The 13,834-nt window shown below is 38.2% G+C and overlaps 1 protein-coding gene across 1 annotated transcript; it reads left to right on the top strand.

Annotated features, from left to right (window-relative positions):
* Nucleotides 1-1,763: 1,763 nt before the first annotated feature.
* On the top strand, nucleotides 1,764-13,143 carry LOC140233034 (uncharacterized protein C20orf96-like). Its single transcript, XM_072313142.1, has 10 exons — nucleotides 1,764-1,895; nucleotides 3,557-3,759; nucleotides 5,034-5,253; nucleotides 5,960-6,014; nucleotides 6,705-6,749; nucleotides 7,312-7,411; nucleotides 7,905-8,062; nucleotides 9,885-10,052; nucleotides 11,478-11,620; nucleotides 12,394-13,143. The coding sequence occupies exons 2-10, from the start codon at nucleotides 3,576-3,578 to the stop codon at nucleotides 12,452-12,454; spliced, it is 1,134 nt and encodes a 377-aa protein (XP_072169243.1). The 5' UTR covers nucleotides 1,764-1,895; nucleotides 3,557-3,575; the 3' UTR covers nucleotides 12,455-13,143.
* The last annotated feature ends 691 nt before the right edge of the window (nucleotides 13,144-13,834 follow it).

The following is a 13,834-nucleotide window of genomic DNA, read 5'->3' as shown; positions in this document are numbered from 1 at the left end:
AGTGTTTGAGCGTCCTTCATTTCAAAAAATAAGCAAAAAAAAAAAAGTTATCTCTTCCACGTATTTGACCGTCATTCATATTGCATGAAGATATTGCTAGTAATGTAGGTCGACGAATTTATCTTATTTCATGTTTAGATTTACAAAATAAAAGGCATTTTCAACAGATTAAGCTCTGTGAACTAACTTTCAAAGGGAATTCAGAACCAATTAGTAAAGACTAGTCTGAAAAGAAAGAGTAACACTTTCCAAATTTTGAATTTTGATCACGATATGATGAAAATTAAGGAAATTCTAAGATTCAAATGATTCAAATGATTATCACAAAACGATTCTTGAATAGTCAATATAGATCTAGTGAACTGATCATGGGGGTGTCACCTTCTCACAACTTGCCATACAGTTTGTACATAACAATTTTTAATTTCCAGTTTTCATGTCCCAGTCTCAGATCCTGATATATCGAACTGATAATTATTCTGAAGTTATTCAACCAGGAATAACAATGTCTCTATACATTTATATCATTTTTTTTTTTGGTGCACGATTAATGGAAAATAATGTGAAGTGATGACATTACATAATATATCAACTGTTTAAAAGAGCTATATTTTGCAAAAATTATCGAATCTTTTAAATTTCATAACTTTCATACTTTTAATCAGACTTTGACAAAATTTCTTGCACTGTTGTTCTTGTCATAATTTACTCTTTCTTTTCAAACAACTTTTAACTGGTCCGGAATTCCCCTTGAAATTACTATATTATGCATCGTATTATGTGCGATCTCGACAGTCGTCCACATAACCTCAAACACTAGGCTGATATCGATATGTTACCTGAATTGTTTTGGAGACCATTTGAAGTTGTGTCTGTTTTCTAACTTATAATTGAAACATTTACAAATAGTGAGTTGCAGAAGATTTCAAAGAAGATGAAAGGTGAGGTGGCTTAACAAGAGAGGCGAAGGTCTTTGTTTCCAGGTACTCAGGGAAGAATGGATTAGTGACATGTTTCAATGAAATCTGAATTCATCAGAAAACTGGCGAAAAACACGGCACATGTAAAATGTAACTCATATATGTGAGGCACATCGTCATAATACCATGTATATATATATATATATATATATATATATATATATATATATATATATATATAATGCAGTGTATTTGTGGCATTCCCTATGATTCGAGGTTACTAGTAGACTCCGAGATTCCCTTTATCACTTGTGGTAAAAAAAAAAAAAAAAAAACTTTACACATCTACCAACTCAGTTACATACTTCAGACTTTTACAGATTAAAATGCAACTTCGAACAAAAGTTCGTCACTGAATAGAAAGCAAGGTATTTTCCATCATTATGCCCAACAATTTCCAAGTACCCATGACGATTATCCCTGTTGTGCGTGTGAATGGGGGGGGGGGGGGGGGGGGAGAGAGAGAGAGAGAAGGCTATATAATGTCAAATATTTATTACGGAAAAAACAGATGTCCGATTATCTCAGTGTGATTTGCGCACGCATTGTACTGTTTAATTGCTCGCCGACCGACCGTATCCCTATGCCTAAACATAGCAACTATTTCTTGTTGAAATATCTATTTTGGTGCATTAATGTCACGTTTATGTTAAATATTTTTTCAAGGTATTAATTGTGTCACTATGAGCAAGAAAAGTTGTGTTACCACACCCTTTTCAAAGCAATTGTTTTTCTAACGCCAACAGTGCACGATTTTCCTTTTTTTTTCTTCATGCAAAGTGCCTCATTTTACTGTTCTCTGGTAGGACACTACTAGTATTCTAGCGCTAACTTCAGGTGAATTATGCCCTGCGTCTATTTCATAGCAACAACAATCTGGAGAATGAGACAAAAAGAGTCGGACTCAAGCTGAAGGTAATAGAATTTTCACATTGTTTCACTAGAACAGTAATGTAGACTGATGCAGATCCCCTAACATAATCAACATAATCTTTTTGTTTTGACCTTGTCTTTCTGTTCAGTCGCCATAATGTTGCTTCGCAACGTCATTTGTACAAAATACGCGTAGATAGTCCCATATGTTTAATATTGTGTTATCTTAGCAGTGACCATATCCATATCCACCACCATGCCCTGGCCAATACAGTACCAAAATACTCAATAGTCTTGTGCATGCATGATTGTATCATGTGGCTGTGAATGTGGAGTGTGTGACGGAGACGTCTTGACGTCTTGATTGCCGCATATTTGTCCGTTCGTTTAAGATTTCTGAGGCGTGAATGAGGGGGCAAAATCAATTTAATTTATGATCAATTTGGTGATGTGATTAAAACCTGAATGTTGTTAGCTAAAAAAAGACTAACCGCAGCAGCGACCTCAATACGTACCTGTGTACAGCGCCCCGTGCCGGGGTTAGCTAGAGACCAGTGAGTAAGTAAATTTACCCGTTGTGAGATTCATAGTAGTAATTACCTACTAGATCTAGGCTGCTAGAGTAGGACGTAGGGAAATTGTGGCCTGGAGTTTAGGGGCAGAAGGCAGTCATGACCCCCAAACAATACTCTTTGATCATTCATTAAATGACAAAGAATAGATCTAGTCTAGATTCCTTCTAACAGTACCTGGTAGAACTAGTTATTCTTAAATTTTACATGTTAAATTCAAACTTTCAGCTTCTCAGCTCAGTGCAGTGCCTGCCATCATACAGTTCAATTTGAGCGGTTGAAAATGAATCTACATCCATAAATATTGCTGAATGCACTCGAAAATATCATATTATTTTTGAGACTCGCACGTAGATCACTAGTACTTAGCATCTTGTGCATCATCGGTGTGCATGCATTCCCTTGGTGCACTCTCTGCTGAAGTTATCCAGCCAGCCTTTGCTGCGTTATCATCAGGGGATGCTGACTTTTATTAACGCCAGTAGCGACCATGAACCACAGGACAATGGTGGCTGTTTTGCTCTTGGAGGGTCGTGGTGGTATGTTCACAGGTTTTGACCTACTGGTCCACCATGGTGGATTGAATTTACCACCATGACCTGCCAAGAGCAAAACGGCTGCCATTGTCCTGAAACATGTAAAAATACTATTCATTTGAATGATCAGAGAGTATCATTTTGGGGCCATAACTGCCTTCTGCTCCTAAACTCCTGGATTGCCTAGAGTATAGACCTAGCTACTAGCTTGATACTAATTGATAGAGTCATCTAGTCACATTGCTGATCAGAGATATCTCGAGACGTAGGCATCTGACTTTACACAGTAGTACCTTGGCAATTTGGTTTAAACTAGAGTCAAAGAAGATAGAACAGGGTCTAATACTGGATGTAAACTTGCATATAATGTGTACTAACCAAGCCCAACAAGGATACAAGTATTAACGTGAAGACAAAATGCCAAAAGTGTCACTGTTTGGAAATTTGCTGCTTTAGAGATGGATATGATCCAGTGACAAGGGTAAAAATATATCAAATAAGTATATTTGTAAATGGCCTGTTGGTATTTATGTTATTGTGATATGTATACTATATCTGATTTTTATTCCTCCTTGTATTATCTATGATGTAAAAGATAACAGAAGAGGTAATAAATGGCAACAGATTTCCAACATCAAGCCCCTCATGGGGATGCAGCAGTATCGATCCCTGACGGCAAGCAGCTGGGGATGAAGCACTCTGATTACGACCAGTGGCAACGCAAGGGGAAGAGTAGGCAGGACACAACTAGGGGATTCGATGATGGGACAAGCAGTTCAGCAGGCAAAACAGACTCAAGTGAGTGACCTTTCTTTTCATTTTACTTCTAAATTCAAATCGTTTAGGGTGTAATATGTTTTTGTGTTTTTTATTGTGTGTGTGTGTGTGTGTGTGCTTTTGGTCTGTCATTGTAGGACTAATACAATGTAAGCAAATACAGTTGAACCTCTCTTATCCGGCCTCCCTTTATCCGGATCTCTCTATTATACGGACGCAATCTCGCCGTGATTTTTTTTTTTTTTTTTTTTTTTAATAATTACGGGAGGAAAGGGGGATTCCCAACTCCTTGAGAACTCCTACACAAACACACATGAAACCTCTATTTTGGGGTCTGTTACTGAGTGTAACAATGAAAAGGTTGCAGTATACACATTACTACATGTGGTACTACAATGGGCTACATCAGTACATGTGTACGTATATGTACATGCATAAAGCATTGAGTCTCCCGTATCCGGCCAAATCCCTTATCCGGATGAGCCCCGTTCCCGACTTGTCCGGATACGAGAGGTTCAACTGTAAGAGAATGGTCTTTGAATATTCCTTCAGACAGATGCAAATATATATATATATATATAATATTTACATTGAGACCAGAAGCAAGCACAGTCTCCGAGAATTGTGTAAGATATTGGAGCACTTGAAGGACACACTCACCTTGATTAAATGATGTATCATGTCAGTCAAAGATCATTTTAAACCACATGTATAGAATGTGAAATGTAAGCATAAACTCAGTGATATACAAATGTATTCATACTTAACAGCCTCTCACACTCTGAAATGACTAAAGCACTGTGTTAGAGCTTTGATGCAGTTTCCTTTTATAGTGCTGGAGTATGCTGTGAAGTGACTATGTCACTGAAGGAAAATGTAAAAAAAAAAAAAAAGCCAAATTCCATTTTGTCCAAGTAGAACTATCATAAAGACAAACCATATTTTAGTACATACTGTAAAGTGTACTGCAGTCAGGAAATTTAGTATTAGGAGCATGTGATGTGGTGCAGAGAGCACAGGTGTATGCATTCCCCTTCACTTGCACTAGAGGATGAGAATACTGAAACAAGAGTGACTTTTACAGTGCCCTGGTGAGAGTCATTGTTTAATTTTCTTTTAAATTTTGAATAAGTTACACAATGAAGCTATTGAAATTTACACACTGCCGAGGTGGGTACACCAGATATTGTGGACATTCAGAAATAGATACTGCAATGAAGAGAATTATATTCAGTCTTGGCAATAATATATGGCTCTCAAAAAATCTAACATCTTATCCTTTCCATCTCATTTAGTCCTGGACTTCTCCAAGCTGCCCATCCAGCTCAAGTCGAGTTCAAAGTTCAACGTAGGGCCAGCGTGCAATCACAAACACGGCAGGGCGAAGAGTGCCGGCCCGGAAGGCGAGGAGGAGAAGCACGCCAGGGAGAGACAGAAGGAGGTCAACGTCCTTGGTCTGCTCATCGTAGCGAGGAAGAAGGCATTGGAGCGATACAAGCTGAGAGAGGAGACACTGTATCCTTTGACATCTTACTGTCAGAGACTCTTGGTTGGCTCAAGAATGTTCAGAAAAAGCAAAGCAAGGCAAAAAAAAAAAAGAAAAAAAAAGCAAGGTGACAAATATGCCACACTCGTACCACATTCAAATTTTAACAGAGTATGTGGCAGATGATGATAATACTCTTAGTTTATTGCAAACTGTTGCAAAAATGATTTAAAAAAAAAAAGAATACAAGAAAATGTTGTTGTTTTAAAGAAAGAACGAAGAGAGAGAAAAATGGGACCCTATTATGAGAAAATGCCAAGTTAAGGTCCACAAATATGATTGGCACATGCACAGGACTCTATAAAGATCATCTGCCAAGTGATATTTTTTCATCCTTTCTGAAGCGGATGAATTTTAACGTCTGATTACAAAATGAAAACTCTGACCTTTATTGAGAGAAGCAGAAACTGCATTGCCATGGTTACAACACATTTTGGCCTCAGGATCACAGAAAAAGGTTTACAGATCAAGCTACTTTTCCAGTGTTCAGGGGATTCAAACAAAGTATGGCACATATGTTGAGCTCAACAAATATAACACAGTCACATTTCGTTTAACTCTTGTATTCTGGGCAGGACATAACATTAAGGGTAGGTGTATATCTAGAGCAGTTTTTGTATTGTATCATGCCTTTTATATATTGAATTCCTTAATTTGCCTGTTATGCATTTCCAGATTGAATGAAAACTCAAAGCTGAGGTTAGAGATTGAGAGCAGTGAGAAAGATGTGGTAAGATGTCAAAACGAGAAGCCTCCAACTATTTATGAAAGTCATTATGACTCACAAGATATGCCTTGGTCGTTCTCATGTTTCTGGAGTCAAAGATCTAATATGATATTTGTCCCATCAAGATCTTTGGATGACAGATACTTGATAATAAAAGCGACAGATAATTAGAAATCCGCACAAAACTTTCAAAACTTTTTGAAAAGTGATAACAATTTTTTTTTAATATGTTAACTATTTGTTTGGGAAAAGCCATTGATTTAAAATTCGGTCAAGGACATACAGTTCTGATATCTGCTCCAAGGTAATCTCAGTCTCAGACACTGATTACTGCTACTTTCCATCAATTCATGGAAATGATTTGGAGGACCTGGCATCTAGCCTTACTCTAGTGAGAAGTATGTAAGTTTATGAAGTTTGTGAAGTTTATGAATTATACTCATTGATGTTGATTTCTGACAAGATTAACATAATTATGTGTAAGTAATTCTATAATATAGGCAGTTTGAACCTTGTGTGTTAATTGACATCCTCATTCACCCATGAAATCTTCATCGGATTATACTGTGGATGTGCTAAGTGACATGTTTGGAAGTATATAGTGTAATGTCAGTGCTTTGTATTGTCAATCATGTTGATGTCATTTCTGTTGCAATGAAAGCTGTTTTTTTTTTTTTCATTTGTTTATTGTAGCACAAAGACGTCAAGGATCTTCTTCAGAAGTATGAAAGATACAGGGTAAGTTCTCCAATGTTTCAATGATTTATTCATCAAGATTCCAACAAAAAGAGATTGTGAATGCTAATCAGAAATCGTGTCAGCTGAAGAGATAGAGAGAGAGAGAAGATGATGAAAGAAATGTTTTTGAGAGAGGAAAAATGAAAGACTGAAGAATGAAGAAGGTAAGCAGAAACGAGGATAGAGAGAAAGGAAGGCAAATATCATATGACTGTGGATGAAATGCTGCTTGAGAGTTGAAGATATTTACTGATATGCCTGAAAGTAGTAGAATGAGGGTAGTGAGATAATGTTTGCATGATTACATATTATTATTCAGCATGCAGTGGGTATTTCAGGCTCTTTTTTTTTTTTTTTTCAAAGAGAATTTTACCTAAAGGAAAAGTTACTCTGACTGGAATCAGTGAAATCAAATCATATGATCAGCGACTTTAGATGCTTAGGATGAGTTTCAGTTGAGGTATATGTCTATAGTTAATATCTGTAGTGAGTTTGAACTTTTAGTCTTTCAGGTGGAGAATTGTTTCTCATGCATGCTATGTCAATTCTTTATTTCTTGCAGGGAGCTGTGTCAACCTTGACTACAAAATTTGAGAAGCAGAAAGGAATGGCCAAGAGTGCACTCAAGCAAGTGGAAGACAAGATAACAGAAGATTTACGAGGTAAATGCTGATGGCTTGTCTGTCAGAGGAGATATGGTCAACACATGTGCCTAGAATAAGGTTTTCAGTTAAGAGCAGGTGGGAGCTTTGTGATCTCTTTCCAACTTGGATGGGAGCATAGAAGATAAATTTGATCATTTTAGATGAGACTACTTGCTCTTTACAGTGTGGGGGCTCTAAGGATGTTAAAGCCTTCTGACAAGTGACCTTGTTCCACCAGGCAAAGAATAGTCTCCAAAAAGCTTAGATGTTACACTCAGTGACTTTCAGGAAAAAAAAAAAACCCCAAAGGAATCTTTGTTTTGATAATTATATATACTCTTGGCAGGTTTCATCTTGTAACTTGATATAAAGGCTCAGGCATTTAAGAGGAATGGGAACAAGAAACCCAAGACCTTTACAGTGTTCTGTTTGAGGTTTGCCTCAAGTGTGCACCCCATGTGTGGAAGGCAACCTAATGTTATAGATGCTCCTCTATCTCGCCCAATGGTAGTTCTCCAGAAGCAAGTTGATGACGTGGATGCTCTCCTCAAGGAACAGAAGAAGGAGCTGGCGACCTTGACCAGCTACAAGGACAAGGAGTACCCAGTCCGTGCCATGAGGATCAGGGAATTACAGAAGCAGATCAAGTACTTGGCCAAGGAATTCAAGGTATGGAAAGAGACAAGGTTGCTGGGCAAAATTCTCTTACTGTTGCTTTCATTCTTGTTGCAGTATTGTTCTTTTTTTCTTACTTGTTTATATAAACATGATAGCAACTTTTGAAACTACATTGCTAAGTGGTTTCACAATTTAGGTGCATAAGTATGCAGTCATGTGCAAGGATAGCAAGAAAAAAATTATATCTTAAGATGTTTTCATTGCCCCAGCAAATGGACTTTGTTGGTTTGACCTGGTTTTGTATTGTATTGATTTGTGTGTGTGTGTGTATGCTATTTGTGACCCACGACAACGGTTTCAGGCAAAAGTCGCAAGAGCAAATTCCCTCCTAGGCGGGGTACAAACATTTTGATCATTATTTTTGTCGATTTAGGTTTTTTGCAGAAATCGAATCTTTGATATGTTTTCTACATCTACACTAAATTTCATAGCATAAGACTAAGTTTTTCCTATTGAAAATGTAATTTTAAGCACCCTATGTTGGATCGCACTCGTCAGTTTTGAGCTTCTTTTGAACGCTGCGCCAATATCCCCAGTGTTGCTACGGCGCAGGGTCTCGCATGCGATTGGCTGGTGCGTCGCATACATTTACATAAGTCGGCTTTCGGAGACACCAGTTGGCAGCGTTTGGGGAATGCTTTGTCCACGCGTGCACGATTACATGCTCCATTGTTCTTGCTATGGTGGTTTATATGCTCCCTCTGTAGTGTGTGCTCTTCGTTTGGCTTTCAATCCAAACTATTCTACCGCAATATTCGACGACGGAAGTGAAACAAAAATCATGTAGCATGACATAATCGTGTGAAAAGAAAACTAAATATTCTCAAATTTGTCTACTTGTACATGTAGTAAAAATTATGACAGCAGACTGACTCAATGGAAGGTAGACAAGAGGAAAGGAGCGGTCACATGTGACCAATTATATTCAAATACTACACGTCAAGATCGCACCAAACTAACGAGTCGTATTTGTTTGTTTGTATGTTTGTTTTAATTTAATTAGCACCACCGAACAAAGCAAAATATATGCATGTGTTGTAAAAGCAAAACAAACAGGAAGCGTGACCCTTGCCAGCACTAGCAATTTTCTGCCTTCAAAAGGGTCGCCAATGTTAAAGACAAATCAACCACAATGAAAACGCGATTTGTAGATGTGTGGATTTGCCACCGCTCCTGTTACATGCACACAGTCATGGCGTGTGGATGCCATTGTGTAATGCGTGCACCATACACATGTACATATACATGTACACCATACGTGCAATTATCCTATTCGCCATCTTGAAAGACGTACTGGTAAACAAACCCGAGCGAAACGCATTGTTTTTCGGCTCCATACGCTGAGCTCCGAAGAAGGTGCCCGGGAAATTTGACTCTCTCAGTGAGCCAATCAGAAGGTGATGTGGTTGCTAGAGGCGGGGCTTAACATCGATTGGCACCATCGTACGGATGGGTGATTCTCCCCTCGCATCGCCGCTCGGACATTGTCTTTGAGAAAGAGGTGAATCTTCAAAGCCTGTTTTCTCGCAATTTTGTCAGGCTAACAACTTAAAAAGTGCATTTTATTTTTCTTTCTATGCCCACTTATGGTGCCAAAGAATAGAAGTGTTTTATATCAATGCAAAGCTTAGGAAATGGGCAATGTAATTCAGTGAAAAAATGAATTTTCAAAATTCCCGACTTTAATATGCCTGAAACCGTTGTCGCCGGTCACATTTGTCCATGCATTGGTTTTCTTTGTTTGTTTTTTTTACCATTCAAAGAGGTTTTCCTTTTGTGATGTGACTCTCATTTTCTCATGTTCACAATGCAGGCAGAGCAAGAAGAGCTGGAGAAAATCATCCAGGTGGAGACGGACAAGTATTCCAAGCACCGAGATGACCGTCTTCTGGAGATCCGGGCAGAGGCCACAGACAAGGCCCAGGACTTGATGCAGGAGGGTGTGAAGGACATGGCATTGCAGAACGTCATTATGAAAAGGGTCAGTGGTCACTTTGTGGAGGTCATGTGGTCTGGTGGCTTGCCCATTGTGGTGCCCATGAGAAGGTCAAGTGTTTAAACCCTGCTGCGATATTTCCATCCTTGAGCGTGATAGCTAGAAGACTCTTCTTACTTGGCTCATGTATCAGATATGAGTATTGATAGTTGTGCATTTTGTAATACTGGTAACAGGGCTGTACTATGAGGATCATATTTAAAACCAAAGAATTTCCCTTCTCTTGGTTTCAGGTAATAAAACCTCTTCTAGAGTAAAAATATCTTATATATTAATAATTTTCCTTTGACACATTGGTACCAGCCCAATTGTAGCCTGTTTTGGACTTACGACTAGTCCAGGCATACTAGGGTAATGGTTTGACAGGGATACTTGTCATTCAGATTATTTAGCTTTGTGTTATATGATAAAGGGAATGGCAAACATGAAAGACGTTTTTATCCATTTTAGCCATGCTTTTTGTAGTTCACTGGTTTTGTAAGAACATAGGACATAATCAGTGATACTTCATGAATTTATAAATGTGTTACTTCAGTTGGGAAAAACAAACCCAAAAGCGACAGGTCAATAAAGACTATTAAGACTTTTCTTAGTAATATCAAGTAAGTAGGGAGAAAGTTAGGGCCCGTTTAAAGTCAGTTATTAGTAGTTATTCGGTCATGGTTTCTGAAAACAGCAGCAGGGTCATGCAATTCTGATGGCGCTTGATTAGAAAAACTATTAGACTAAAGTTGTTTTTTTTTTTAACCTTTAGTGTTGTCTAGGATTGTCAAGACAGGAGAAATCAATGTTCTTGATATATTGTATGTCTTTTGTCTATGTGCACATCTAAAAGGAGAAGTAGCCAGACACTTGTCAAACTGTGCACTCTGGCGTAAGCAACACCACAGGCTGTCAGGGTTAATGTTGTTACACAATGAAGATTAGAGAAATGTTGTCATTCTTGTGTTCACTGACAGTTAGTTTCAGTGTGTCTATGTTGATTTGTGAGAAATGGCAAGTTGAGGATGTGCCAGCTGGCCAGTAGAGAATTGGAAGGGTCAAATCAAAGTCGTCGATGTTGTCCTTGTTCATGTCATGTGATGTTATGTATCATGATACAGAAAACTTTCATTGATTGGGGGAAATATATCACAGTTATCCCAGCCTTCCAGCTGTTGCTGAACATGCCAGTCAAAGCAGAGATCTGGATCAGAAAAACCAATCCTACTCAAAATAAGGAGTCTGGATATGCATTCATTCCCATTGTCACCTGTCTATCCTCCAGTGATCCCAAAGCATAACCAGATAGGTGGAGAAGGTGTGACAAGAATCATTTTGGCTAGAGAATATCCTTGACAAAAGCTAGCAAGTCAAATACAAATGTTATTGAAGCTCAAAGTGATATATCGTATGACGTTTGTGTGGCAGGAAATTGAAGAGCACATTGAGGAAAATGGAGAGCTGGATGTCTACATCAGGGAGTTGACTGAAGAGGTCCAGGGTCTGAGTGTGGACCCCAAGACAGATGTCAGAAAGCAGATGTTTCCCCACCTCTACCGAGAAGTCCCAAAGTGAGTACCTGGTAGCTAGCTACCTTTCACAGCAGCTGTTGCCACATACCTCAATGGATGTTTTACTCTCATTTATGTAGTTTCAGAATGAAATACCACTCCATGTTCATGTTGGCCGTAAGAAAGAAGAGTAAACTCTCAATAAGTAGAAAGTGGAAAGGTCAAAGCTTCACAAAGATTAGACAAGAGATACAAAAACTATTGAGTTTTGAAATTTAGCAAGTTTTCACAAAACGGTTATGGCAGTCACAACCATGTATACAAATTGGACTGTCTACATGATAAAATACAGGCAGATTTACTCCTCTGTGGCAACCAAATTATTTTTTTAATTTATATGAACATACCATTATTACAGTGACCTATCCAAGTGGAAAAAGCTTTGGTCAGTGAGGGTCTTTTCTGATGTGTGATAACTTTCTGAAGATTTCACCAATTATAATCTAGCTAATCTAATCTAGCAGTCACAACCATGTATGCAAATTGGACTGTCTACATCATAAAATACAGGCAGATTTATTCCTCTTTGGCAACCAAATCTATTTTTAAAATTTATATGAACATACCATTATTACAGTGACCTATCCAAGTGGAAAAAGGTTTTGTCAGTGAGGGTCTTTTCTGATGTGTGATAACTTTCTGAAGATTTCACCAATTATAATCTAGCTAATGAGTGCTCATAGGATTTTCTTGCCCCAGATATTGTAAGTTGTACCTCATAATGATGGCACTGACTAGTATATTTGATTGTTTGTTCTTCCCTTGTCTTCTAGATGCACTCCTGACATGGACATTGTGTTGGACATTCCCAGACATGATTGGCTACCGATATGACCTTTCATCTCTCTCTTGTCTCATCTGTTCATAACAAGGGACAATCATCCGCTTGCACATTCTGAACTGTGAACAGACTGTAGCCTCACTATCTGTGATGATGTCATAATTCAATTTTGAAAGGACAGTGTGTTTGTTTTAGATGGATATTGTTGGATAAGTACATGTTATATGTCTGCAGTTGCCCTTTCATGCAGTCTGTTTGCGGTCGATCGTGTGTCAGATGCAAAAGTCGTTCTCGTAGCAATAAGAGCTTTCAACCATCCGTCCATCTTGCATTCAAGAAGTACCTCCAAAGAGACCAAACACATTGGGGAAGAAAATGAAAGATATACTGCATTCTCTGTCACAGTTTTGAATACTGCTATCATATTGGATGCTTTCTTTAATCCTGATCTTTCCACTGACTGGAGATGACTGTTGGAATGTACATTTAAAAGACATGCTGCATGTCTTTAGATGATAAGCAATCTTTTGTAGCTCAAGATAACTTGTGCTGTCTGAAATATGTATCTGGAAAATGTTGTAGAGCCGTCCTTGGACTGATATTAGTCAAATTTAGTACATGGTATAAAAAGAAAACATAGCAATCATTTGGATACCAAATGTGATATTCAGCTATTCTATTCACACAAAATTATGTTTGTGGGGTTTCCATGTGATTTTTGTGATTAGCAATGGAGGTTTTCTAAATAGGGATGCCTTGATGTGTCTTGTGGGATATATCAGTTTAACATGCTTACAGGCTATTTTCACAGGCTTCTGAAAACATGGCGAAAAGAGATGATGAAATCCAATTTGCTTGACTTAATGATGTTACTATAAGCATGGATTCCTAAGGTGCTGACTTAAAGTTTTTATAAGCCAACCTTTTCACCTTGTTATTGCCAGGGTTGTGACAGGAACGGTACCGGTAGGTGTACACTGAGTGCATACCATGTACCAAAAATTCAGACATTTTTTTTTTTTTTTTTTTTTTTTTGACATGCCTCATGCAGGGCTCGCAAATCATTAGCCATCAGTATTTGTTCATCTACACTAGATTTTGTTGTTGCGCCCTCAAACCACCCAATTCTTTCAGCACCCTATTATGTGTCTATGCATTGATGCTGAAATAAAACACAATCTTCAAGTCTATGTATTGAGAGGGGCAATTCAGGGCGATTCAGTCAATCAGGGAAATATTGAAATCAGTTTGCTTCCATTCTCTTTCACTTCTCATCACCTTCAAAGACGAAAAGCTCTTCAAACAATCTCTTCTATGTACCATAGTTACGCACTCTGGTGAGAGAAATCAAAGCCTTCTGCCTACCCTTTGTAGCACCTGAAATTTGATGTGTCCACTCTGTGTCATCAGTACTACAGTAGCACATCAAGGCT

Source organism: Diadema setosum, chromosome 9 (genome assembly GCF_964275005.1).
Source record: "Diadema setosum chromosome 9, eeDiaSeto1, whole genome shotgun sequence".
NCBI classification, from domain to species: domain Eukaryota; kingdom Metazoa; phylum Echinodermata; class Echinoidea; order Diadematoida; family Diadematidae; genus Diadema; species Diadema setosum.
This window is presented reverse-complemented; position numbering and strand designations above follow the sequence as displayed.